The sequence below is a fragment of the Mastomys coucha genome, unplaced genomic scaffold (genome assembly GCF_008632895.1).
Source record: "Mastomys coucha isolate ucsf_1 unplaced genomic scaffold, UCSF_Mcou_1 pScaffold14, whole genome shotgun sequence".
Lineage (NCBI taxonomy): Eukaryota > Metazoa > Chordata > Mammalia > Rodentia > Muridae > Mastomys > Mastomys coucha.
This window is the reverse complement of record NW_022196896.1, coordinates 65455048-65480527: the sequence shown is the minus strand read 5'-3', so window position 1 is coordinate 65480527 and position 25480 is coordinate 65455048. Positions and strand designations below refer to the sequence as shown.

At 45.2% G+C, this 25480-nt stretch overlaps 1 protein-coding gene and 1 long non-coding RNA gene across 14 annotated transcripts in view; one reads left to right on the top strand and one right to left on the bottom strand.

Annotated features, from left to right (window-relative positions):
- LOC116088322 overlaps positions 1–15180 on the bottom strand; it is a 19238-nt gene extending 4058 nt beyond the window's left edge. For 4 of the 5 annotated variants that reach the window (XR_004117858.1, XR_004117856.1, XR_004117860.1 and 1 more), the window contains exons 1-4: positions 15065–15180; positions 1570–1685; positions 897–1024; positions 606–732 (exon numbers count right to left, since the gene is read on the bottom strand). This is a non-coding gene — a long non-coding RNA (uncharacterized LOC116088322). Of the gene's footprint in view, positions 1–605; positions 733–896; positions 1025–1100; positions 1190–1569; positions 1686–15064 lie in introns of all 5 variants that reach the window. The other variant, XR_004117859.1, reaches the window with a different exon arrangement.
- Positions 1–25480, top strand: part of Kiaa1211l (KIAA1211 like) — a 116218-nt gene that overhangs the window by 52523 nt on the left and 38215 nt on the right. For 8 of the 9 annotated variants that reach the window (XM_031367248.1, XM_031367245.1, XM_031367244.1 and 5 more), the window contains one exon: positions 24591–24670. In XM_031367248.1, coding sequence (XP_031223108.1) covers positions 24601–24670 — 70 coding nt within the window. In that variant the 5' untranslated portion in view covers positions 24591–24600. Of the gene's footprint in view, positions 1–2614; positions 3090–24590; positions 24671–25480 lie in introns of those variants that run through there. The other variant, XM_031367243.1, reaches the window with a different exon arrangement.

Below are 25480 nucleotides of genomic sequence, written 5' to 3'. Positions count from 1 at the left end.
GAGAGAGAGAGAGAGAGAGAGAGAGAGAGAGAGAGAGAGAGAGAGAGGAGAACTTGCAAAATAAAAGACATAGAGAAAGAGACAGGCAAGCAAAGTTTTTAAGAATGAGTTGACCCATCATGTTTCTGTCATAAAAACCACTTGGCTTCTGTCTCATGTCTGTTCCTCTCACAGGGTGTTGTCCTACGCTGTGTCAAGACTTTTCAGAGTCCCTGCCAGCAGAAAGGTCCCCTACCAGATGCAGCCCCTCAACGTCGGACCTCTCTGTAGAGCTATGAGCCAAATAAACTTTTATTCCTTATAAATTACCAGTATGTAGTATTATTCAGTTATAAGAAATGAAAATGGACCAAGACAGAGGTCCTACTATGAAAACATTAGATATTTTTCCATAGAAGACTTTCTGTGGCAGTTTATAAATAGCATTCTAATGGATACACATAGGTATTACTGAATGTATGACCCAGAAATACATGGTTTAGACACTGAAACAACAAGTGTAGTTCCTGAAGGCTTTAGGTAAAAAAATGAACAACCACGGAGAGAATGCTGGGAGGTGGAGATGTGTGTGGAAGCTTCTGAGGGCTGCGTCAGAACATACTTACTTCTCATCTCCTCTTGGTTGGTCCTTGGACAAACAGAGGTACAAACACAAGTTTGCCATGCATATCTTCCTGGGCCATTCTCCGCTCGGCACCGTTCTGGATGCTGAGCCCCCACAGTATCAAGGCACTGGGAAAAAGGCAAATCGTACGTGAGAGCAGGCAAGCAGCATGGTGGCCCCTAATCTGTCCGGCTCCACCGGTCGGCATGGCCAGGGTAGGTGTCACGTGACTCCGTGGGTGTCACGTGGTGTGGCGTCTTTACACCACTGGGCCAGAGCTCAGCTAACTCACCCTGTTCCTTAGGAGCAGCAGCCCTGAGATCCTGTCCCTGTTGCTTCAGTATTTCATTCAGCTGCGTAGGCTCCTGAGCTGCCTCCCAGGAGCCAGGGGACTTGTTGGTCAGCTCGTTGTCCCTCTCCCTAAGAGAAGACAGGATAGGTAGCAACAGAGCCTGTGGACTCTAACCCCATGTAAAGAGAAGAGGATATAGACGACCTCCACAGCTCTCAGTGTCCTGTTTCTACCATCACTTGCCACTCTTGTCACGCTTTTCTCTTTAGATTGTGAACTCCTGGGCTCGAGTTCTGTATAAAGCAATTTTGGAAAACAGAAAAGGATTTTTTTCTTTCTTTCCTTTCTTTTTTCTTTTTTTTTTATTATTTTCTTTATTTACATCTCAAATGTTATCCCCTTCCCTATTTTCCCTCCCTCCTGGAAACCCCCATCACACCCTCCTTCGTCCCGCTTCTATCAGAGTGTTCCTCCACCCACCCACCCACCCACCCACCCACTCCCACTTCCCCGCCCTCGAGTCTCCTACACTAGGACATTTATTAAGCCTTCATAAGACCAGGGACCTTAGAACCACCCTCAGAAGAAGTCATGGTTGGCCTGGATTTTAATAATACGGAGTCACACCCCACACTCATTCGTCAGTTGCCTAGCCTTTTCTGTCAACACTTACAGTGTTGCTTAGACGCTGCTGATTGTAGCCGCCTGAGGCAGGCAGTCTGGCTTTGCTTAACTGACTTCGGTGGCCTGGTAGTCCGGTTGCTGGAGTCTCTTATTTTGAAGCAGCGGCTGTAGGTGTGCAGGGAGAGTGTCACTAAGCTCTAGGCTTTGGCACTGGGAGAGGCAGAGATCCCAGTCAGAGGCTGTATTGGTGACTTCTTGGGTGGGCGTGGTCTTGCACCTGCCAGGTGTGGTTTCTAGCAGGGCGGGGCGGGGGGCGTGTTTTCAGGGACACACAGAGCTTAGTTAGACTGTTCCTAGCCACCAGCAACATTTGGAAGGGCCTGGAAAGGGCAGTTTGAAAATGTATGGGGCCCAAGGAATCCTGACAAGCGTCAAAGGCTCCCTTGCCCCTGGCTCCTCGGAGTGGACCTACCTGGGGGCGGGAGGGGCTGCGTGGGTCAGATGCATGAATGGGAGTGGGTTTTTTTCTTTTTAGATTTTCTTCACACTGAGCTCTTTTCTTCCCAGGCTCTGGCTTTCTTTGGATAGAGAATTGCTTTAGGGTCAGAGCCTGGGACATTAGCCCTGACAAGCTAGGCTGGGAACACCCAGTCCTCAGTTAACCAATTGAGATAAATTAACGAAGAAAAAAACGGGAGAGGAGATTTGTTGACTGTGGCCATGGTGGGAAGAAGAACACAGGGATCCAATGGCCTATCCCTCCCTAATTCCCTCTTCAAGGTCCTGATAGGAGATTTAGGCTTAAATAGAGGCCTGACCAGGGTGTGGTACTGCCCATCACTGAGCCTGCCATTGTCTCGGCTTCAGTCTCTCCTGCAAGGTAATCTGAATTATGAGAACTGAAATTGCTTCCTGGGAGACAAATTCCTCCTCTGGGTGGCACAGGTTGCCGTCTTGCCTCCCCCCCACCCCCACCCCCCAGGGTAAGGCTCCCTGAGGAATTCTGGGGAGAATTATTTCAATAGTCAAATAGCCAAAGGGAGGGGCCAAGTGTTTAGGTTGTGTCCAATAGGAGGACACAGTCCTGCCCCTCAGCCTTTGCCACTTCCCGGTGAGGACAGTGAGCTGATGCCTGGAGTTTGTTGTGTTTGTTCTCTGTGGTGCAGCAGAGAGATTCCAGTCACGGTGAAGCAGGTGACAGCCACTCCAGACCAACTCCCTAAGGAGTCAGGCCACCCCCACTCCTTACCCACAGAAGAAGGAAGTGCATGTGTGCCTCTCAGAGAGCCCTGTGCCTGCACACCTGCCCAAGGAGCTCCGGAGAGCAGTGCCACCGTGGTTGGCAGAAACCCCACTTCCTCATGGCTCAGAAGAGTTGCTGGGGGAACAAGGACAGGAACTCGTGCCCAGTGCCCAGTGGTGTCCCAAGAGCCCCTCGCCCCTCAAGAGTGGACAGGGAGGCCCGCTCTTCTTCCTGCTGCTAGTTGCCAAAAGGATGAGAGAGCCAGAGGCTTGCTGTACACTCGGGAAGATGTCTGCCTTTTACCAGTGCGTCAGGCCTGATCCCAGGTGGGCCCCTGAGAGCAAGGTGGTGAGGTGGGGGAAGTCCAGGGAGGCAGGCCACTTGATCATTCGCCAGGGCCTGGATACTTATGTCATTGATACTGAGGCCAGAACTTTAGCACCTAGTGTATTATGTTCTAGAAATTGGGTAGTCTCCTGTCTTACATACTTTATCCTGTCTTCTCTAGTTGTGTGAATTTTAGACTAAAATAATTTTCTGTGTTTCCTTTAACGCACATTCAGATACAAGAGAAAGGGGAAGGAGGGAGACATGGATGTCTAGGAAAACAGAGCACTCCGTTCTTAACGTTTCTTGCTTGTACCTTGGATCTACAAGGCATAATTGTAGTAGAGAGATGGAAACCAGAGGTCAAGGCGAAAAGACACTGCCGTTATTACTCGAAGCTCAGCATGAAAGGGCTGGCCCCCAGCTGACAGACGCAGCCATAGAAGATACCCTGGTCTCCTGTGCAAATAGCCACCTCCCCTCGCTCACTGACCTTAGCCCTAAAGGCTGTTTGGCTCTCAGTGCACTGGGTGCAGAGGGAGGCATAGCTGTGGCTGATTTAAATTCATTTGCTCAGCATAAGTAAATACATTGCATGTCTCATGCCCCGGTTGGAAAATTCCTGGTAGGTGAGCCTCCATCCTTATGAATACCGTCCTATACTGCAGAAAGCCGTGTGCATGTGGACCTCCGCCTTTGCTACTGCTGCATAAGGAGTTTACTGACAGTGGTTTAACCTTTATGTTTAATTCTACCTATTTTGAATGGTCCAGGATAACGTGGTGGGATGTCTTGTTAGTAGGCTTTGGGTTGTGTCTTCCTCTTTATAAATCTCCTCCGTTACACATCTTCTAAACCACAGGAGTGCCAGTCATATATATATATAATGTATATATATTAAAATATATATATATAAAATCTGGAAAACTCAAGCATTAATTTCAGCATGTGTGAATGTGTAAGTAAAGGTTGTAGTATCTTAATATACTCAGAAAGTTAAAAATAAGCTGGCTAGTAAAGATGTTCCTTGTGCCTGGATTCCAGGGTCCTGGGCATCAGACAGGTATTTGGCAGTCAGCACCTGACAGCTGTAAGCTCACATCTGGAGTGGTAAGTTCTCATCTAGAGATTAGAAGTTCTTACGTGAAAGGCATCTTTGCAAGACACACCCTAGTACTAGCCTGGATTTATATTATATTTCCCTAAGAATTATGCAAATAGAATTGTAAAATCTGGAGCTCCCATGCTTAGGTATTTTTGAAGTAATAGTTTAGTCAGAAATCTTTAATATGTGTGTGTGTGTGTGTGTAAGTGTGTCTATGTGTGTATGTCTGTGTATGTATGTGTACACATTTCTTGTAAAGTTTAAGGTAACTATGAATATATATACATTATATTCTATGCTATATATAATGTTTATTATATGTTTGTGGGTGTAAGTGTGTGTGTGTGTGTGTGTGTATGTGTGTGTGTATTCTATACTAATACCTGAAAATGTCTGATATTTCTACCCCTGGCCTTGTGGAAGCTGTTGTGCAGTGTTGTCTGAGAACTGAATTTCTCTCATGTGTGTTTGTGTGGTAAAGGTTGCTAGTAAACATGGATTCCTGTGTCCATGAGCATAGCATGTGCTACCATTTACGGGGTCTCTGAACACCACCAAGTCAGTGATTATGCAATCTTCAGAACACAGTAGCCCGTCTTCCATAAGATCCTATGGGTGTGCTCATAATCGATACTATTTATCTTGTGGATGGCTGAGCTGTCTCGTGTTTTCTTTGCACAGAAACGCTCCCAAGAGTTGTGGCCTGATGCTTCATTCTCTCCCTGTGACTTTGCCAGACCTGCCCTGCCCTGCCCACAGCTGAAGGGAAGCCTAGGGACCGCCAAAGCCTCCAAACCGGGGCCCTCTTCTGCCCTCACATTCCTTCACTCTCACACAGCAGGCCCTCAGAGCCCATCAGGGTGTGAGGGAAAACAGGAGCCCCTCTCAGGCTAATGACTAACTGTGGCATGACAAGGGCAATCACAGTCAGTCACAGATTCTAAAGTCTGCCCCTCATACCCAGGGATGGCCTCAGCGGTAGAACTGTGTGTGGGACATGCATGCTATCTCATTTTTAATAGGAAATTATCTTTGCTCTAGTGAATGTTGCTAAGAAGTGGTTCATTCGTTCGTTCATTCACTCAGCGGTGTTGCTTGAGCCCCTGCATTGTGGCAGTACCCTGCTAGTACCAAATCTAGTCCCCCCTTTTCCATAGAGCTACCTTCAAGTGTCCATACTTAGCAAGAGAGGGGTGGCTTGTATCTCTAAGCCAAGCTTCATTGTTATTATTTTCTAAGATGAGCATTAATTAAGAGACTCTAAGAAGCCCCAACACTGAGCAGCCACCCAGTTCCTTTCCCTTCTCTGCAGGCTTTAGCAGCAGCAGCTGGGCGACCTCTCATTTCAGACCCTTGCCTAGGACCCCTGCTGGTGTAGGTCTGTCATGGCCTCCTCCTCTTCCTGACACACAAGGGTCACAAACAGCCAGGTGTCTGCTTCAGAACAGGCAGGCATCTGTTAGAGCAAGGCAGGCTGGAGTGACATCCGTCATCAGTGTCACTGCCTCTGTTCCGTGGGTACAGCCATCCAGCTCCTCCGTTCCCGGGGATAATAATACCATTAAGCAGCAAGCTGGCACCATTTCTCGGCAGAGATTTCTCACAAGAACTTTGTGAGATTTGCACATTCCCTTTGCCTCGACAATGTGGAACTTATTTTTCTATAAAAAGGAGCAGGCAGATAGATCCTCGCATGACTCACTAGAGAACAATAGTTTAAGTCATAATTTATTTTCGTCCTTTTCTTCCCCCAAGAGGAGAGATTGATGAAGGGTTCTGGCTAGGGACCAGGTGCACATCTGCAAGCAGTCATCACGCAACCAACAGGTCTCCTTTGTGAGTGCAAAGGTGCAGAGGTGCTTGCAGTCTGTCAGGGGAGATGCTGGCTCATCCGAGGGGCCTGGGAGCCTTCCAGAGGAGTCTAAGCTGAAGTCAGAAGGATGAGGAGGGTCAGGAGACCACTCCGGAGTTGAAGGCAGGTAACCTGGTACCCAGTAGGAGCAACATCTGCAAAGATTCTGGGCTGGATGGATGTGGGTATCTTGGGTTTGGAGAACAGGACTGGGGTGTGCACTTGTGCTGTTCATGTAGGGGGCCTCTGGTTCAAACCCAGCCTGCCACCTCCTGACGATGTGTGTATCACCAACATTTATATCGCTCTCTGTTCCTGATTACATTTCTTCTCTATATCTCACAATGTATCATCTTTCCTTAGCTGTTTTAAAAATTGTGCATGTGAGTGAATGTGTGAGTGTATGGATGAGTGTGTGTGTGCGCGCGTGTGTGTGTGTGTGTGCGTGTGTGTGTGTGGTGTATGAGTTATGAGTGTGTGTATGTTCTATGCATATTTGTGCAGTGCCCCAGAGACCAAGAGAGGTGTAAACTCCCCAGAGCTGGAGTTTCAGGCATTTCTAAGCTGCCTGATATCAGGTACTAGCAAGCTAACTCACAGAGCTGGGAGTGTTCTTAACCACTGAACCATCTCTCCAGCCCCATCTAGTCTTCGTTTTATCATGAGTTTCTTGGAGACCAATCGCATCAGGTTCTCTTTTCTAAAATTGCCTTTCTCACATCCTTCTGCCCCTCTGGCAACAACTTTGTAGACATGTGATGTACTATAGCACTGGCCTTTCTACACAATACGGTAAGTGGGTTTGAGCGGTTGAGCTTGTGTGAACACAATGTCATCTTATAATATTTTAAACTCCTCAGAAAAAAACCTTATGTCCCTTGTCAGTGACCTGCTATTACCCAGTCTTTCCACATGCTCCTCTCCCCATTGTGGGCAATCCTTGATCTACTTTGTGTTTCTGTGTGATCTTTTACAACATTCAAAGGGATGCTTGTAATAAAGGTTTACTTTAACAGAATTCAGTGGTGTCCTAATAGTACTTCACTCCTGTCCCAGTGCCACAAAGGAGAGGTAGGCCCCTCTCATCCATCTTAATTTCTCTCTTACTGATTACTGACTTAAGACATCTTATCTTTGTCTTCCAATAACTAACTTGGTTATAACATGTGTCTTTCGTTAGGACATAGTTCTGCCTACGAGGACCACACTCAGCTTCTTAGATGTTTGTATTTCTTTCTTTCATCAAATTTGGGAGGTTTTCACCAAGTCCCCAGTTCTGAATTCCCCGTTATTCCATCTTTTTTCTTTCTTTTCTTTAGATCAGCTAATTTGCATTATCCCAATTCTGATCTCCATGATTCTTCTGCCCACTTGATTCTGGGATTGAAGCCTTTGGCCAGTCTTTCATTCTCCTTATGTTTCATTTCCAGAATTTCTCTTTGTTGTCCTTTCTATCTATTTTTTTTTTTGATATTTCAGTGTTGTTCATACAGTGCTTTCTTGATACCCTCCACACCCTTCATTAGCTTTCGAGCCCCATTGAGACAGTTGTGTAAACCCTTTGTCTGGTGTAACCAACACCAGGTCTTCTTCAGAGGCGTTTCAGTTGGCTTGTTTTCATCCTCCGAGCCATGTTCTCTGTTCCTTTGTGTCCTGTGCGATCCTTTGTTGTTACTGACTATCAGACATTGTGGTCTCACAGTGTAGTAATTCTAGAACTCGGATTCTCTCTTTCCTCCAGGTCTGTTCAGCTGTTGCTGCTGTTGGGTTTTTGGCTTTTGGTGTTTTCTTTTGTTTGTTTGCTACTGCTATCATTTGATTTCCAGAGGCCATCTGTATTGCCGAGCATTGTGCAATGTGAGCCTGCACCTCTCCCTGGCCTTGCACAGTGGCTGATTTCTGTGATACGTGGATGGTTTCAAAGGACCTAATCTTTAATGTCCATCTCTCACAATGGACAAAGCATTTTAAAAATACAGGAGTGGGAAAGGGGGCTGGTGTATTCAATCCTCGGGATTTACCTGGTTGCTGGAAGGAGTCTTGTAAAAGTTGGGGAGAGGTTCAACAATGGCCTCCACCTCTCCGTCTGCCTCATTGTAACCCCAAGTGGCAGTCAGAGCAAACATCCTCGGGTGAAGGATGGGGACCTCTTTGTCCTTTCTAGATCTTACCAGCTGTGTGCAAGATGCTCCTGGAATCCACGCATGGCTTGCCATGGGGCTGGGACCTAGCACACGAGTGGATGCTCCTTTGCTAAGAGCAGACCATGAGTGAAATGAACTATTCCTCTTGGAATTCATAAGCCTTTATTAGAATACAAATCCCAAATAGTTTTACCAGACAGACAGACCCTGCCTTTTGTTCTCTTCTTCCTCTGCCATCTTCCCAGAATCCTCTATGGCTATAATGCATTCTTTCCCTTTTCCTTGGTGCCTGGGATTAGCAGTGTGGCCATATGGTGGTTTTCCATCTGACAAACTTTTCCAAAGTGGCCTTGACCTCTTCCATTTTCACCAGCAATGAATGCACGCTTTCATTTCTTCACCTACGTCCGCACACGTATTGTCCTTGTCTTTGATGACAGCTGTTCTAGTGGGGAGGTGGCGGCTCCCTGTGGTCCTGGCTTGTGATGTGACTAATGAGTACTGTCATTAAGGATTCTTCCATGTGCCTCCTCTACAAGTTCCCATTCAAACCCTTAGCCTTTAAGTGTAATGGTTTGAATCACTGGCATAAGAATTGCTTCTATCTCCTGTATATTATTCCCTTATCAGACACCTGATTGGCAAAGACTCTTACTTTCTCTGTTGACTTTACACTTTTGTAGTCCTCTGAGACAAAACCATGTCATTTTGATGAAGCCAAAACTTACTACTCTGGACGTCATATCTGAGTCATTATTGCCCAGCCCTAGATCAGAGACTCACTCCTATTCTCTTCTAAGGATTTCAACTGTACCTTTGGGATTTACATTTATCTCTGTGAGACCCTCTATGTACCATGTATGTCGTGAGGTCACACTACAGATACATTTGCATGCAGATGTCCCAGTGCAGGTTGTTGAAAAGATAGTCTTTTCCACATTGAATTATCTTGACATCCTTGTTAAAAATTAGTTGTCTCTCATAGCATGCATTTACATCTACCTCTGATTTATAATCTCCATGTCCATGTCTGTTTGTCAGGTCAGTGAAATCTTATTACAGTAGCTGTGTAAGGTTTTGGGTTTTTTTTTTTTTTTTGACGATTTGTGTGTATGTCTGTGAGTCTGTGTAACTATGTGTAGGGTGTCTATGCCACCTATGCCTTTGCACATGGAGACCAGAGCTGGATTTACAGGCATTTGTGGTGGGAGCTGAGATTTGAACTCTGGTCTTTATGATTGTTCAGCAAGCACTGTTCATCTCTGTGCCATGTCTACAGCCCTTTTGATAAGATTTGAGAGTGGAGAGTGAGTGTTTTATTCTTGTTTGTTTGTTTGTTTTTAAAAATTTATTTATTTATTTTATGTATATGAGTACACTGTAGCTATCTTCAGACACACCAGAAGAGGTCATCAGATCCCACTACAGATGTTTGTGAGCCACCATGTGGCTGCTGGGAATTGAAAGTGGGACCTCTGGAAGAGCAGTCAGTGCTCTTAACCTCCGAGCCATCTCTCCAGCCCCAAGTGAATAAATTCTTATTTATCAAGGTTGTTTTTACTATTCTAGGCTTAAAGTGTTTTTAATTGAGTAAGAAAAATAATAGTTGTATATTATCAATTTTCAAATATTTGTTCTACCAGTTGTAGAAAGAGACTCTTGGTTATGGAAGTAATAATTGAATCATCTCTCCATTTTATCAGTTTTTGCTTCAAGAGCAGATGGGTTCTCTTTTTATATGACTTAGCCTTCATGTATATAATAGATGTATTTTTTGATAAAGTGTGATAATTTTATCATTATTAAATGATACTATTTATCTGTAAATTTTTTTTCTAAAATCAGTTTTCCTGATATTAAACTGATTATATTTTTATATCTGACTTCCTTAATTTTTGTTAGAAAACATTATACTTTAACACTTTTAAATGTGCGTAGACTTGTTATGTCATGGTGCCGTGTATCCTGGAGTCTTTTATGTGATCGTCAGGAGGCTGTGTATTCTGTTGCTATGTTTTTTGTTACTAGGTGGGGTGATCTGTGGATTCCTGATCAGTCTAGTTAATGTTGTTCTTCAAGTCTTTTACATCCTGTTGACAGACCGCCCATTTGTTCTAACAGTTATTAAAAGTCAGGTGCTGACCTGCACATCCATGTTTCTAAGTCACTAAGTCAATGTAGGTGCCAATCAACAGCTGCATTGAGGGGTGTGTATGTGTGTGTGCATGTGTTCATTTGTGTGCATGTATATGTGCATGCATGTGTGTATGTGCATGCATGTATGTATACATGTGTGTAAATATGTTCATGTGTATAGGCATGTGTGTATGTGTGTATGCATGTGTGTACATAAATGTGTGTGTGCACATGTGTTATGTGTGCATGTATGTATGTGTTCATGCATGTATATGTATTTGTGCATGTGTTTGCACATGTGAGTGTATGCTTGACATTTTAATGGTGTGTGTGACATACCCTTAAACAAAGAACAAAGTTACATTGTTTGCATAAAAATTGATATTAACTGAAACTTGTTGGGTGCATGAAATAACATGAAAGTGTGGTAATGTATGTCTATATTCCCAACACTTGGGAAGTGGAGACAGGGAGACCAGGCATGCAAGACCAACTTCAATTATGGACAGATTTGACTCTGGTTTAGGCTACTAGAGACCCCACCCTTACTCCCAACACACACACACACACACACACACACACACACACACACACACACACGGGCAAAAGACAAGTATATTTTTCTCTTATATGTAGATCGCTTTAAAAGACACATGACTAGCCAGGAATGGTGGCCTAACACACACCTTTAATCTCAGCTTGAGTTCAAGGCCAGCCTGGTCTACAGAGGGAGTTCCAGGACAGCCAAGGCTACACAAGGCATGAGACTCAAGGAGGAGCTTGTGGGAGGCTAGAGTTGATAAGAACACATGGCTGGAGGCAGAGGAATGTTGATCACAGTATCTTATGTCCATGAATGAAATGTCCTAATGAAACCTAGTAGTTTCTACAGTTAATAACAGATTTTATTAGTTTATGTAATAATAAAATCGATCACAGAGGGCACTATGTATGTATTATGTTTTCCTGATAGTATAACTATTCCATCCTTATAAATTGTCCTTCTATCTTTAAGAATGTTCTTGTTTTAGGGTTTACTTTCTCTCTTATTAGTATAGCCACTCTGTGGCTTGTAGAATATGGCATTTCATTTTCAACCTCTCTGTAGTTGTGAGACTAAACTTGGTTTTTATTTTAATGTAATTTTTATTTTATGTATATTGGTACCTTGTCTGCATGAATGCCTGTGTACCACTTGGGTACCTGGTGCCCATGGCAGCTAGAAAGGGGCATCAGATCTTATGGAACTGGAGCTACAGAGGGTTGTGAGCCACCATGTGAATGCTGGCACTTGAACTCAGGACCTCTGGAAGAGCAGCCGGTGCTCTTAACCGCTGAGCCATCTCTCCAGCCCCTAAACAAGGATTGTTTGCTTTTGTTTGTTTGTTTATGTAGTCTGACAATGTCTCCCCTTCGAGTGACTGAATCCATTTGCATCACTGACATGGTTAGCCACGCCATTTGCCCCTCCTTTCCTCCTTTCTTTAGTGAGTACTTTGTCCCTCTGTAACACCTTCACTTTCCCTTCCCTCTGAATCCTAGCTTGCATCTGACTTCTGTACTGATTTCTACCTACATTTTCTTCTGTTATTTTTAGTGGTTAATATAGGCCTTACAAGCACATATCCTAACATATCAAAATAAGCTTTTGATCTATACCAGCTTAATTCTTTATTTTTTTAAGTGTTTAAAGATTTATTTATATATTTATTTACTTATTTCATGTATGTGGGTACACCGTCAGTGTCTTCAGACACACCCAAAGAGGACGTCAGATCCCATTACAGATTGTGGGCCACCTGTGGTTGTTGGGAGTTGAACTCAGGACCTCTGGAAGAGCAGTCAGTGCTCTTAACCTCTGAGCCATCTCTCCAGTCCACCTTAATTCTTTTATTTCACATATGTGTGTGATGCATGTGTGTATGTGTATTCCTGCTCACGTGGGGGGTGGTAGCACATATGTGCAGTGTGCATATGGAGGCCTGCGTTTGACGATGGAAGTCTTCCTCTGTAACTCTTGACCTTACTCATGTACACAGGGTCGTGGTTAAACCCAGAGCTCCCCTATGCCTGTAGTGTACCTGGTCAATCTGTTCCAGAGATCCCCTGCCTCTGCCATCAGAGCACTGGATTACAGATGAGCTCCATGGACATCCAATGTTTACATGGACCTTGAAGACCCCAGGGCTCTGAACTTTGTCTCTTCACTTACTTGTAGATTGATCTACTCATCGAACCATCTCTGCAGCCCCTCCCTTCAGTTTCATTCTTCACAGTTCAGTTCCCTTCTCTTTGTTCTTCTATTTTGGCTGTATATTTATATATTGTGTCTATATTTACTGCAAGCCTAACAGTTAGAACATAGCAAAAAAAAAAATCCTTTGTCTTCTTAAGGGGAGCTAAGGCGAAGAAAAGAATAAAAATAATCTGTAGAGAATAAAAAAGATACCTACTTTCTTTGACCAGTTTTGGTTTTCTGCTGTCCAGTGTCAAGATTCTGTTTCCCTGATCACAGCTGTATGGCGAGTGGAGGAGGTCACCTCCCTCACTGAGGGCGGACTAAGGGTTATTCAAACATTGCTATGGAAAGTACACTTGGAGAGACATGCAGTGTGGGAAGATTTATCATATCACAGGGTGTGGCATGCTCAGTGTATGATCATCTGGGGGTAGCTTATAGGAAACAGGCTCAGCCAAATAGGTAAAAGTAGTAAAAAAAAAGATATTAAAAATCCTGTCACGGGGTTTCTACCCACCTCAGACCATTTATGTTCTTGGATAAAAGACATACACGTAGCGTTTATATTTTAATATGCCTCAGGCAACACAATAACTGGACAACTGCCTACCCTCTCTGTATTATTAGAACCTTATCTTTCTATCATTAACCCAAGTTATTATTTATTATGTTTTCTCTAGGCTGCTTTTAGCTCTAACTGGCCAACCTATGTGGCAACCATATTTTTATGGCTCTACTAACACCTGGCGTCTCCGTTCTCCTTTCCTACACATTCTTCTTCTATTCCATGGTGGCTATTCCTCTCTCTCTCCTCTTCTTCTCAGCCTGCCAAAACTCCAACTCTACCTATGTCTCTTCTCCCCGGCTATTGACTATTGACATCTTAATTGCCAATCACAATCAACTGGGGACAGGGTCACTCAATGTCTTACGTACAGACTCTCTTGTCTTCAGATCAAACAGCCTGAAGGGCCTCCAAAGTAACACTAAAATAGAACATTAGGCCAGCCCACTACAGGTAAGGAAGTGAGCGTGTGGACCTGCATTGGAGGGCTCAGGATTCACACAAAGGCATGAGGGGACTTGACTGGTCCATCGGGATCTCACTAGGTCAGGAGTGACAAGAAGGAGAGTGTATCCCATGACCCAGCCTTATCATACAGGTCCACACGGTCTCTCAAGGCTTAGTGTTCACAGATCACATGCCATTGAGGTATCAGGGAAATATGAGGGTCTTCAAAGATTTGTTTTTATAATGTTTTCAAGTAGGTGTATGTAAATGTGTAAGCTCACATATGCCCATATAGTCCAGAAGAGGATATCACCTCCCATGGAGCTGTAGTTACAAGCAGTTGTGAGCCTCCTGCTGTGGGAACCAAACTCAGATCCTTTGTAAGAGCTGTATACGCTCTTAACCACTGAATCATCTTTCCAGCCTCTGAAGTTTTAAAAATTTATATTTTTTTCTTATACTGCTATTTTATTCTGTAATTGTCAAATATGTTACATTTCTATGTGGTGTAGCCCTGATAATAAAATTTGAAATATCATTCTGTACAGCTGCTTTTTAAATCAATTAGGAGGAGAAGGAAGAAGATTTATCCAGGCATGTGTTTTCTGTTAGAATTCCTTACAGAATTTCTTTTGTTATTTGTGCTCTGTGGGTTTTCGTGTATGGATTCGTGTTACTGTCTGGGGTTTCTTTAAGTTTGAAGAACTTAGATGCCACTGTAAGGGAGGAACACTAGCAAGAAATAATCTGATTTTTACTTGAATGCCCTTATTTCAGTTTTCAAAATTGACCTTTATATTTATATTGTGTCCATGGGTGTTTTGCCTGATTTATATCTATGCACCATGTGCATGCAGTGCCCATAGAGGCTAGAAAAGGGCATTCCCCTAGAACTATCCCCTAGAACTGGAATTACAGACCATTGTGAGTGGACATTATGGGTGCTGGGAATCAAACCCTGGTCCTCTAGAAGAGAAGTCAGTGCTCTTAACTGCTGAGCCATCTTTCCAGGCCCCCTGCTAGTTCTTAAAAGATCATTGTCTATAGAGAGTTAATACTGAGCCACTTCGTGTAAAATGCATGAGCCTCGTGACAGGGTAGTCTTGCCCTTCCACCACACCTTAATGGCATAGGCTTATCCATATATGCTGTTCACTTACAATGCTTACTTTCTTAGATTGTTGCATTCCTTTAAGTCAATTGAAAGAAAGAAATTGGACATTTTAGGTTTTCCCATGGAGGTATCTTACCCACTGTATCTCTTACTGTTTTTCCTCTGTGCTAAGTTACGTCTTTGACCTTCTCACATGTCCCTAGTGAACACATTCCTAAGTGTCCACTTACCTAAATATTTATATCTACACGTATATTTATTCATATACACTTCATTACTGACAGATCATGCTTGTGGGTTAGAAGTCAGGTTACTGGGCCACTGTGGATCCTTCTAACACATTTTGAAGATGTTATTCTATCTCCATCTTACCCACTGATGGCTGTTCATGCTGCTGTCTGCCCACATGAGCTGTACCATTCTCCTTGGAGTGTTACTTGACTTTGACTTCATCTTTGCTTTTATACAGGAGTCTACAGGTCTGAGGGCTACGATCTGCCCCATTGTGAGCTAAGATTCTAAGCTTCCTACATCACTGATCCTTGAATTTGTAAATTCTCTAAATTCTTTCTCTTTTACTTTTTCCTTCTCAACGCCCCGCCCCCTTTCCACTTGCCTCCCTCTCTTCAGCTTTCAGGTTCAGTCTGATGTATTTTCCCGGTATCCTGAAGAACTTCTTTTTATGTGTTCTGTAGCATGTGTCTACTGTAAACAAATTATTAAACTTCACATTTATCTAGAGATAGGTAGGTAGATAATAGATAACATGTGCATATACGTATATATATGCAAGAGCAGCCAGTGCCTGTAACCTCTGAGCCATCTCTCTAGCCCCATACATCTTTGTTATTGAAGGATAATTGTGCTCCAGCTGCTGGGACTCAATTGCACCTGTTAGATCGCCTGCATCCTGCCATGGTACCGATGCTCTGTTAGATCGCCTGCATCCTGCTGTGGTATGGATGCTCTGTTAGATCGCCTGCTCTGTCCGTGCTCCCTTCCTTTCTCTCTGCTTTTAGGAAGGAGGTATCTTTTGGTTTATCTGATGTCTGTCTCCAATCTACTGTTGAGGCCATTTGGTGAATGTTTCACTTAGGAAATGATCTTCATCTTTAAAGTTTGCATTTGATTCTTATATTCTCACGTTTTTCTTTCTTTTCAGAAGTCCTGCAGCCACAGGTTTCTTCTCAGTCTTCAAACAACTCCTTACAAATCTTTGTTTATCTCGTAAGATATTGGTCCCTTGGGCTCACTCTCTGTGAAGTAATATTCTTCACCTGACTACTGGTCACATTTTCCTATTTCTGTGCATGATTGGCACATTTGGATTCTGTGGTAGACACTGAGAGAAATATTATGAGAACTCTGGAGCCAGTTATGTTCTCTAAAGAGTGTTGATTTGCTGGCTGTTACACCCAATCCATGAACCCCATCTTTTCTCTAACGGGCAGAAGAAAAAAATAATCACCGCTCGATTTCCTTAGTTTCCCAGTTGTGGTTTTCTGCCAGGTTCCTCAACACATCCTCAATTTATGTGTGATTCATGGCCACCGAGGGCTATGGGAGACTGTACTTACATATCTGCACTTCTTCCTGAGTTCTAGCCATTCCAAGACAGCCCCATGTTGCCCTCTGCTCAGTCAGCCCTAACTTCTATTCTCTGAGTCAGGTAGGTTGTTAGCCACATGGATCTGAAGGGTCCTCAGGCCGAATTCCCTGTGGATAGTAAGCCTCTACAACTATTTCCTTCATTCAGGGTCAGTGCTTGCCTAACATGTGCCTACTTTAGGTTGCTTGAAACTGCCTTCCAAATATTCAGGATATACCCAACAGTCAATCTTTATCATCTGCACTAGGCTGGCTGGCTGCAAGCTCCACCACATCACCAGTGGCCTAACCTGCCTTTAAGGTCGAAGGATATCTTTTTTTTTTCACAGTTAAGAATTTAGGTTGGTAGTTACCTTTGGCCCATGAAGCTTTCTGCTTAAAATGCTGTTGCTTCTCAGAGAATAATACCCTTTCGGATAATGGCATGAAGCTTGGTAGGCACAGAGACCCCAGTAAACATGGAAACCTGACGTGGGGGAAGAGAAGGTATGAGACAGAATGTTGGGAGTGGAGTGAAGGAAAGCAAATTAAAGTAGTTTTAACCTAGCCTCTCCTCAGGCTGACAAACGCCTGTTGCCAGCCTTGAGATGCATTGTAAAAGGTCCAGGAGACTGAGAGAATCCATAGGGGTCAGAGCTGATCTGCAGGGTGAACATCGAAACTTTCATCCGTAATTGCAGGATGTGTGTACTGAATGCAGAGATGTTTCCCCGCTGTGTAGGTAAATGTAGTGACTTGGAGCACTTTGGATAAACTATTAAAACCTGTGCTTCATGTGGACTCATTTAAAGGGTTTTTGGTAGTAGTTGCAGCTACTGGTAGAGCTTAGCTGTTAGCTGGGGAGGAGCCTGTGGCCACAGAATGGAGAAGGAGTAGACCAGCCCCCACTGCACACTGAGGCTTCTTTTGGAAACAGGACTCCCCTGGAGTCTGCGGGTACTGGCAAACACACTAAGTACTGGGCACTGCAGAGCAGCTGGAGGAGTATAGCATCCTTGTGAGTTAATCAGCCCCCTGACGAGGCCCTTGACGTCCAAATTTAGTCTAAAGAATAGGTTTTCTTTAATAAGAACTTAACAGCTGTCAGAAAAATCAAGGGCATCTGGTGGGGAGCGCAGATGCCTGTGTGGGCCCGTGGTAAAGGTAGAGGCTGTTTGGAACTGTGAGTTCCCGGGGAAGGCAAGTTCCCTGGGAGAAGTTAAAATGAACTTATTCACTATGGTTTTCCACTGCTTCACAGAGGCAGAGGCGCAATCCTCACAGGGGCCCAACAGAGGTGGCCAGTTGTTAGATCTGTGATGGTTCCCTGTAGGATGTCCCCACTTGACAGAGACACTTCTCCATTTGCGTAGTCTGTGGTGGACTCTCGGGATCCTCTGGGATGGTGGGTGTGGCTCATCAGTTAACTTGCTATGGCTGGAGTGTAGGTTAGGAAGCTTACTTGTCAAGCAGTCCCGTGACAGATAGCTGTGACACTGAACTGAGCCATTTACTTGGTTTTCATGAGATAAATTTGACACCTGCAGTAAGGACAGCAGCCGTGTGCTGGGGGCAGGATGGGACACAGACAGGAGTACCTGGTGAAGACCGGGCTGTGGGACCCACAGCAGTGCTCTGCAAGCTCTTGCTACATCCGGGCTCTGGTCCTGTGATGGCTGCCCCTCACTGTCATCCCCATGGGGTTTAGAGTCACTGTGGGAACACACCTCTGAGTGTGTCCATGAGTGTTTTCAAAAGAGGATTTAACAGAGTGGGGAAGACCTGCCCTGAATGTGAGGGTCACCCGATGGCCATCATCCCTGAGGTCACAGGCTAACAGAAAGAGGAAAGTGGGCTAAGTACCAGTATTCATCTGTGACCCACCCCCTCGCTCTTCCATTGCCATGACTTTCCCACCATGGCGGACTGCACTCTCAAATCATGAACTACACCAAGCCCTTCCTTAAGTTGTGTTTGCCAGGGATTCTATCACAGCGATGAGAAAGGTAATTTCCATGGGTCTTACTGGATTAAAAGTATTATTGTCTGTCCTTTATAAATGGGGAGCCCTTTCTTTATGTGCTCCTTGGCCATTCGATATCCCTCAGTTGAAAATTCTTTATTTAGCTCTTTACCCCACTTTTTAATAGGGTTATTTGATTCTTGGGAGTCTAACTTCTTGAGTTTTGCGTATATTGGATATTAGCCCTCTATCGGATGTAGGATTGATAAAGATCTTTTCCCAATCTGTTGGTTACCATTTTGTCCTATTGACAGTGTCTTTTGCCTTACAGAAGCTTTGTAATTTTATGAGGTCCCATTTGTTGATTCTTGATCTTAGAGCATAAGGCACTGGTGTTCTGTTCAGGAAAATTTCCCCTGTGCCCATGTGTTTGAGGCTTTTCCCCCACTTTCTCTTCTATTAGATTCAGTGTATCTGGTTTTATATGGAGGTCCTTGATCCACTTGGACTTGAGCTTTGTAGGAGGAGATAAGAATGGGTTGATTTGCATTTTTCTACATGCTGACCACCAGATGAACCAACACCATTTGTTAAAAGTGCTGTCTTTAGTCATCAGGGAAATGCAAATCAAAACAACCCTGAGATTCTACCTCACACCAGTCAGAATGGCTAAAATCAAAAACTCAGGTGACAGCAGAAGCTGGAGAGGTTGTGGAGAAAGAGGAACACTCCTCCATTGCTGGTGGGATTGCAAGCTGGTACAACCACTCTGGAAATCAGTTTGTCAGTTTCTCAGAAAATTGGACATAGTATTACCTGAGAACCCAGCAATACCACTCCTGGTGTGTACCACCCAGAAGATGCTCCAACATGTAATAAGGACACATGCTCCACTCTGTTCATAGCAGCCTTATTTATAATAGCCAGTAGCTGGAAAGAACCCTGATCTCATTCAACAGAGGAGTGAATACAGAAAATGTGGTACATTTACACAATGGAGTACTACTCAGCTATTAAAAACAATGAATTTATGAAATTCTTAGGCAAATGGATGGAACTAGAAAATACCATCCTGAGTGAGGGAACCCAATCATAAAAGAACACACATAGTATTCACTCACTGACAAGTGGATATTAGCCCAGAAGTTCGGAATACCCAAGATACAATTCACACACCACATGAAGCTCAAGAAGGAAGACCAAAGTATGGGTACTTCAGTCCTTCTTAGAATGAAACCAAAATACTCACAGGAGCAAATATGAAGATAAAGTGTAGAGCAGAGACTGAAGGAAAGGCCACCCAGAGACTGTCCCACCTGGGGATTCATCCCATATACAGTTACCAAACCCAGACACTATTGTGGATGCCAAGAAGTAGATGCTGACAGGAGCCTAATATAGCTGTCTCCTGAGAGGCCCTGCCAGAGCCTTACAAATACAGAGATGGATGCTTGCAGCCAACCATTGGACTGAGCTCGGGGTCCCCAATAGAGGAGTTAGAGAAAGGACTGAAGGAGTTGAAGAGGTTTGCAACCCCATAGGAAGAACATCAATATCAACTAATCAGGCCCCCCAGAGCTCCCAGGGACTAAGCTATCAATTAAGGAGTACACATGGCTCCAGCTGCATATGTAGCAGAGGATGGCCTTGTCAGGCATCAATGGGAGGAGAGGTCCTTGGTTTTATGAAGGCTTGATAGATGCTCCAGTATAGGGGCATTGAGGGCAGGGAGGTGGGAGTGGGTGAGTGAGTGGAGGAGCACTCTCATAGAAGCAGGGGGAGGGAGGATGGGATAGGGGGTTTCTGGGAGGAGGGAACCGGGAAAGGGGATATCATTTGAAATGTAAATAAAGAAAATATCCAGCCGGGTGGTGGTGGCACACGCCTTTAATCCCAGCACTTGGGAGGCAGAGGCAGGTGGATTTCTGAGTTCGAGTTCGAAGCCAGCCTGGTCTACAGAGTGAGTTCCAGGACAGCCAAGGCTACACAGAGAAACCCTGTCTCAAAAAAAAAAAAAAAAAAAAAAAAAAAAAGAAAAAGAAAGAAAAAGAAAGAAAAGAAAAGAAAAGAAAAGATCCAATAAAAATAAATAAATAAAAAATAAATGGGAAACCTGTTTATGAGCCCAGGGCTGGTAGCTTTCAGAATTAAGGTGCAAGCCTGAGACATCCCAATATCCAAGTTGTCTTAGTCAGGGTTTCTGTTCTTTACAAACCATCACGACCAAAAAGCAAGTTGGGGAGGAAAGGGTTTATTCAGCTTACACTTCCACATTGCTGTTCATCACCAAAGGAAGTCAGGACAGGAACTCACACAGTATAGGAACCTGGAGGTGGGAACTGATGCAGAGGCCATGGAGGGGTGTTCCTTACTGGCTTGCTTCCCCTGGCTTGCTCAACTTGCTTTCTTATAGAACCCAGGACTACCAGCCCAGGGGTGGCACCACCCACAATGGGCCCTCCTACCATTGATCACTATTTGAGAAAATGCCTTACAGCTGGATCTCTTGGAGGCATTTTCTCAAGGGAGGCTCCTTTCTCTGTAATAATTCCAGCTGTGTCAAGCTGACACACAAAACCAGCCAGTCCACCAGCCTTCGCACTTCCCCTTTTAACTCCATTGCACACGCATCTGTAGCAAGACAGAGCAGGAAAGGGGAGCAGGAGCGGAGAGCTGCTTGGGTGTTGTTCCTCCGTCAGCAGGAACCGATTGTCTTCTGGAGTCCTCTGGATGTTGTGACATCTCATGGTACTCCACATTAACCTTTAGAGAGGATAGAAGGAGTCACACAGGTGTGACCAGGTCTCTTCTTGCTTCTGAACCCTCTGAATGATATAGCTCTATCACAGAGACAATATTTAGCCCGGGAAAAGCAGGTCTGAGCCTTGGTTGCTCCAAGATCATAGGATTGAAAGAGGGTCGTCGCCCCCCCCACACACCCTCTGCTACACAGCTACCCATGGGGGCTCACGCACACTCTCTCACACAGCCATATATACTCCAGCACTTCCTGTCCTTGACACTTTTCATGTGCCAGAAGTGACATCACAGTTTCGGTAGAGTTTGCCTTCTCAGCTATACAGCTCATCCACCTCAAACTCTTTCCCTCAGCCCGAGAATCCTGCCAGCCTTGGGGCTGGAATCCTGGCCTTGTAGGATGTTCTAGGCCTTGAACTCCCTGGCTTCCCTCAGCTCCATCCAGGACACCTCCATGTGCACAAATGGAGCTTGCCAGAGCCCTCCCCTTCACCAGGACAACACCTGAAGGAGACAGGGACCATGTAGATCTTGTCTGTTGCTGCATCCCAGTAACTCAGAAGCACCTGTGCTCTCAAGTGCGGTCAGTCGGTTGGTCGGTGTGAGCATTCGTAATGAACTCGGCTTCACAACTCCCTCAGGGAAGTTTGTAAGGCAGCTCCCGTGTTATGCACTCTCACCTCTGGCCTGGCAAGACAGAGCTCTCCAGGGTTGCCTGAGACCTTTGATGCCCTGCTGCTCTCTGTGGGTCATTTGCAGTCACTGTAATTAAGGCCAAGTTCACAAGGAATGGAAACCCCCTGCACCTCCACCTCTCTACTTCGGAGGTGATTACCCAGGCTAATTAACAGTTGGTGACTCTCCGCCCACCCTCACCAGGATCACTCTCCCTTCTGCATTGGGTCCTTCCTCTATAGCCTCTCCCCTCAAGGCTCCTGATGGCTCCTCAGCCTCCAGGACTGTCACTGAGCAAGCCACACAAGCAGCACAGTGGCTGATGTTGCCAACCAACCATCTTGGTTGGCGGAGGTGAGTCACAGGCGGGCACCTCTTTGACTGTGTCATCTGTCACTTTAACCTTGAACACCATGGAGAGGGACATGTTGGGCGGTCAGTCCCCAGTGACGTGACGTGAGGAAGGGCCACTTCTACCCCACCTTTGCTTTATGTCCGGTGGGGGCAGGAGCATGAGGTTCTGTCAGAGGGTTTGACTGAACTGATGTGAGGTCAGACATTTCCATGAAGCCCAATTGCGTGGGGGAAAAAAAAGAGCTTTCTTTCCGTCTTTAAGAAATCATCCAGGAGCAAGAATGATGAAATTAAGAATTCATACCGTTCTTGCAGAGGACTCGGGTTCTGTCCAAGCGCTCTCTCCTGACTGCTGCAGGTACCAGCACACTCTGACAGTCTGTCTCTGTGTCTTTTTCCATCTGTTTCTCTCTCACACACACCTCTCTCTCTCTCTCTCTCTCTCTCTCTCTCTCTCTCTCTCTCTCTCTCTCTCTCTCTCTCTCTCTCTCTCTCTCTCTCTCTCTCTCTCTCTTTCTCTCTCTCTGTCTCTCTCTCTCTCTCTCACACACACACACACACATACACACACACACACACACAAACACACACACTTAAAAAACATTATAACTAAGGATCAGTGTGATTGCCTTTAATCCCAGCAATCAGGAGTACGCTGGCTAGTTCTATGGAAACTTGACACAAACTAGAGTCATTCTGGAAGAAAGAACCTCAGTTGAGAAAGCAAGCCTACCAGATTAGCCTGTGGGCAAGCCTGTGCCATTTTCTTGCTTGATGATTGATGTGGGAGGGCTCAACTCAGTGCTACTCTGTGATACCCTGGGCTACCCTGGGCTGGTGGTCCTGGGTGTTATAAGAGAGCAGGCTGAGCAAGTAAGCCATGGGGAACAAGCCAACAAGCAGCACCCCTAAGTGGCCTCTGCATCAGCTCCTGCCTCCAAGTTCCTGCCCTGTTGGAGTTCCTGCCCTGACTTCCTTCAGTGGTGGTCTGTGTTGTAGAACTGTAAAGTGACTGAACCCTTTCCTCGCCAAGGTGCTTTTGGTCATGGTGTTTTATCGCAGCAATAGAAACTCTAATTACGACAGGGAGGAAGAAGCTGGCAGGGCTCTGTGAGTTTGAAGACAGCCTTGTCTAGATTGCAAGCTCCAGGCCAGCTAGTGCTACAAAGTCATGGTGATGATGATGGTGATGGTGATGATGGTGTGATGGCGATGAGGGGGAGGATGGTGTTGATAGTGGTGACGGGGATGGGGATGTAATAGTGATGAAAATTTTTTTAAAGAAACCAGGCTGGAAGGAGGACAAACACTCTAACCTTTGTATTACAGGCCACCTAAATGCCAACTCCAGCACAGAACAATGTGTATGTTCCTGTCCTGCTGTTAAATATATCCCTTCTATCCGCCACCCCCCCACCCCCTCCCGGTCATTTTTACCTTCTGTAAAAGCCAAACCATGAACTGGCTAATTAAACATATGAACCGATCTTTTTCAGTCCAAGGATTCATAGTCACTCTCAGTTAAAAAAAAAAAAAAAAAAATAGACTGTGCTGTAGAGGGAGGGCGCGCTGTCTCGGGTTGGGTATGGGAGGCAGGAACCCAAGTAGCACCCATTTCTGTAGCAGGATAATGGATGAGTCAGTCACATATTTTTGTTTAGGAAGAAGGTAAATCCAAATGGACACAACCAGGCTGGTTTTACTTGGAAATGACCTAGTGAGCGTGGGTGTGGGGTATGGCGAAGGAGAGAATTTTATATGGGGGTTCACCAGATGTCCACTGTACTTCTGTATTTGCTCAGAATTTTCCCCAAGTCCAAAACCAGAAGGCTCCATGTAAATAATGATATTAAAATATCGCATTGCTGTTCGGGTGTCACCCAGGAAGAATTTTAACCCAGCAGGATGCTACAAAAACCAAAGCCAAGTTTCTTTCTTTTTTTTTTTCTTCTTTCTTTCTTTATTATTATTTTTTTTTTTTGGTTGTTTGGTTGTTTGGTTGGTTGGTTGGTTGGTTTGGTTTGGTTTGGTTTGGTTTTTTGAGACAGGGTTTCTCTGTGTAGCCCTGGCTGTCCTGAAACTCACTCTATAGACCAGGCTGGCCTCCAACTCAGAAATCTGCCTGCCTCAGCCTCCCAAGTACTAGGATTAAAGGTGTGCGCCACCACTGCCTGTGCTGGCTAACAACTATCTGTTTAAAGGTGCCTTGGAGAGAGACTAAAACATCTGTTGTGATTATCCTTGGTTGGTGGGATTATGGGTGTTTTTTGCTTTGATTCTTAATTTGAGGGTAACTTTGAAAACCTCTGACCTACTGTTGTGTTCAGTGATGCCAATGTTTTCTGTGACATTGCTGACATCAAACATTAGAAAGCCGCTTCTGTGGTTGCCACCCATGGGCTGTGGACGTGGTCTTCACTCTCCTCCTCTCCGCCCTGGATGCTGGCTTTTCAGAGGTGTGTGCAGGTGGGGTGACAGGCAGAAGCAGTCCCCACAACCATGGCATGTGTCGGTCACTGTGCATGATGTGTTCCTCTGATGTGGATTTCCTTCTGCTTTTAGTGACCTGGACATGATTTCCACAAGGGTGATGGACATTAAACTTCGGGAGGCTGCTGAAGGCCTTGGGGAAGACAGCGCAGGTGAGAGCCCCAACTGGCCCTGCTTTGGGGGCCTGGAGGGAGAGCTTTGTTTGGTTGCACGGAGCCGTGCTCTGTGGCTTTCTTTGTGGAGGGGAGCGTCCAGCCCCCATACCTGGTCTGCTCAGACATCCCCAGCTCCATGCCGCCTCTGGGAAGACAACAGCCTCACTATTTAATGCCATCTGAGAACATTACCTTCTTGCTGCTCTGCCAAAGAGTGGGCTCTTTGACTGTCCTTTTCCTTTTTCTGGAGGCAAACATGGCCCTGTATTTGACTTGAAAGCAAAGGAACAGGGGCTGAAGCTGGAGCATCTGCACTTCTCTGGGCAGGGCAGGGAGGTCATTCAAGGCCAGATTGGGACACACATAGAGGCCAAGGCTGAATGGCTGTGTTTACCACCCAAAGGTATGCATTGGAGGTGTTAGCATCAGGGGCCTCCAAAGCCCATGATGTCACATGGGCAGGCCTCACAGACCTGTTGCCAGGGCAATGGCAGCTTTATTCCCAGAATCCATTGAGCTCACCTCCCACCTTTACCTGCGGCCACTATGTCATAACCCATATATATATACACACACACATACATATACACGGGGAACATTCCTCCCTCTCTCTTTCTCTCTCTCTCCCTCTTCTCTCTCTGCTACTGTCCCCTCTCTCCCTCTCAATTAAATCTCTTACACATGGAACTGTTTGGGCCTAGTGTGTGGTATGCTCTGACTCGACCCGCTGTTCTAACACATCAGGAGGCTTTGCCAAACACAGGATGAGCTGATTCTCCAGAGAAATTCCATCAAAAGAGCCTTTTT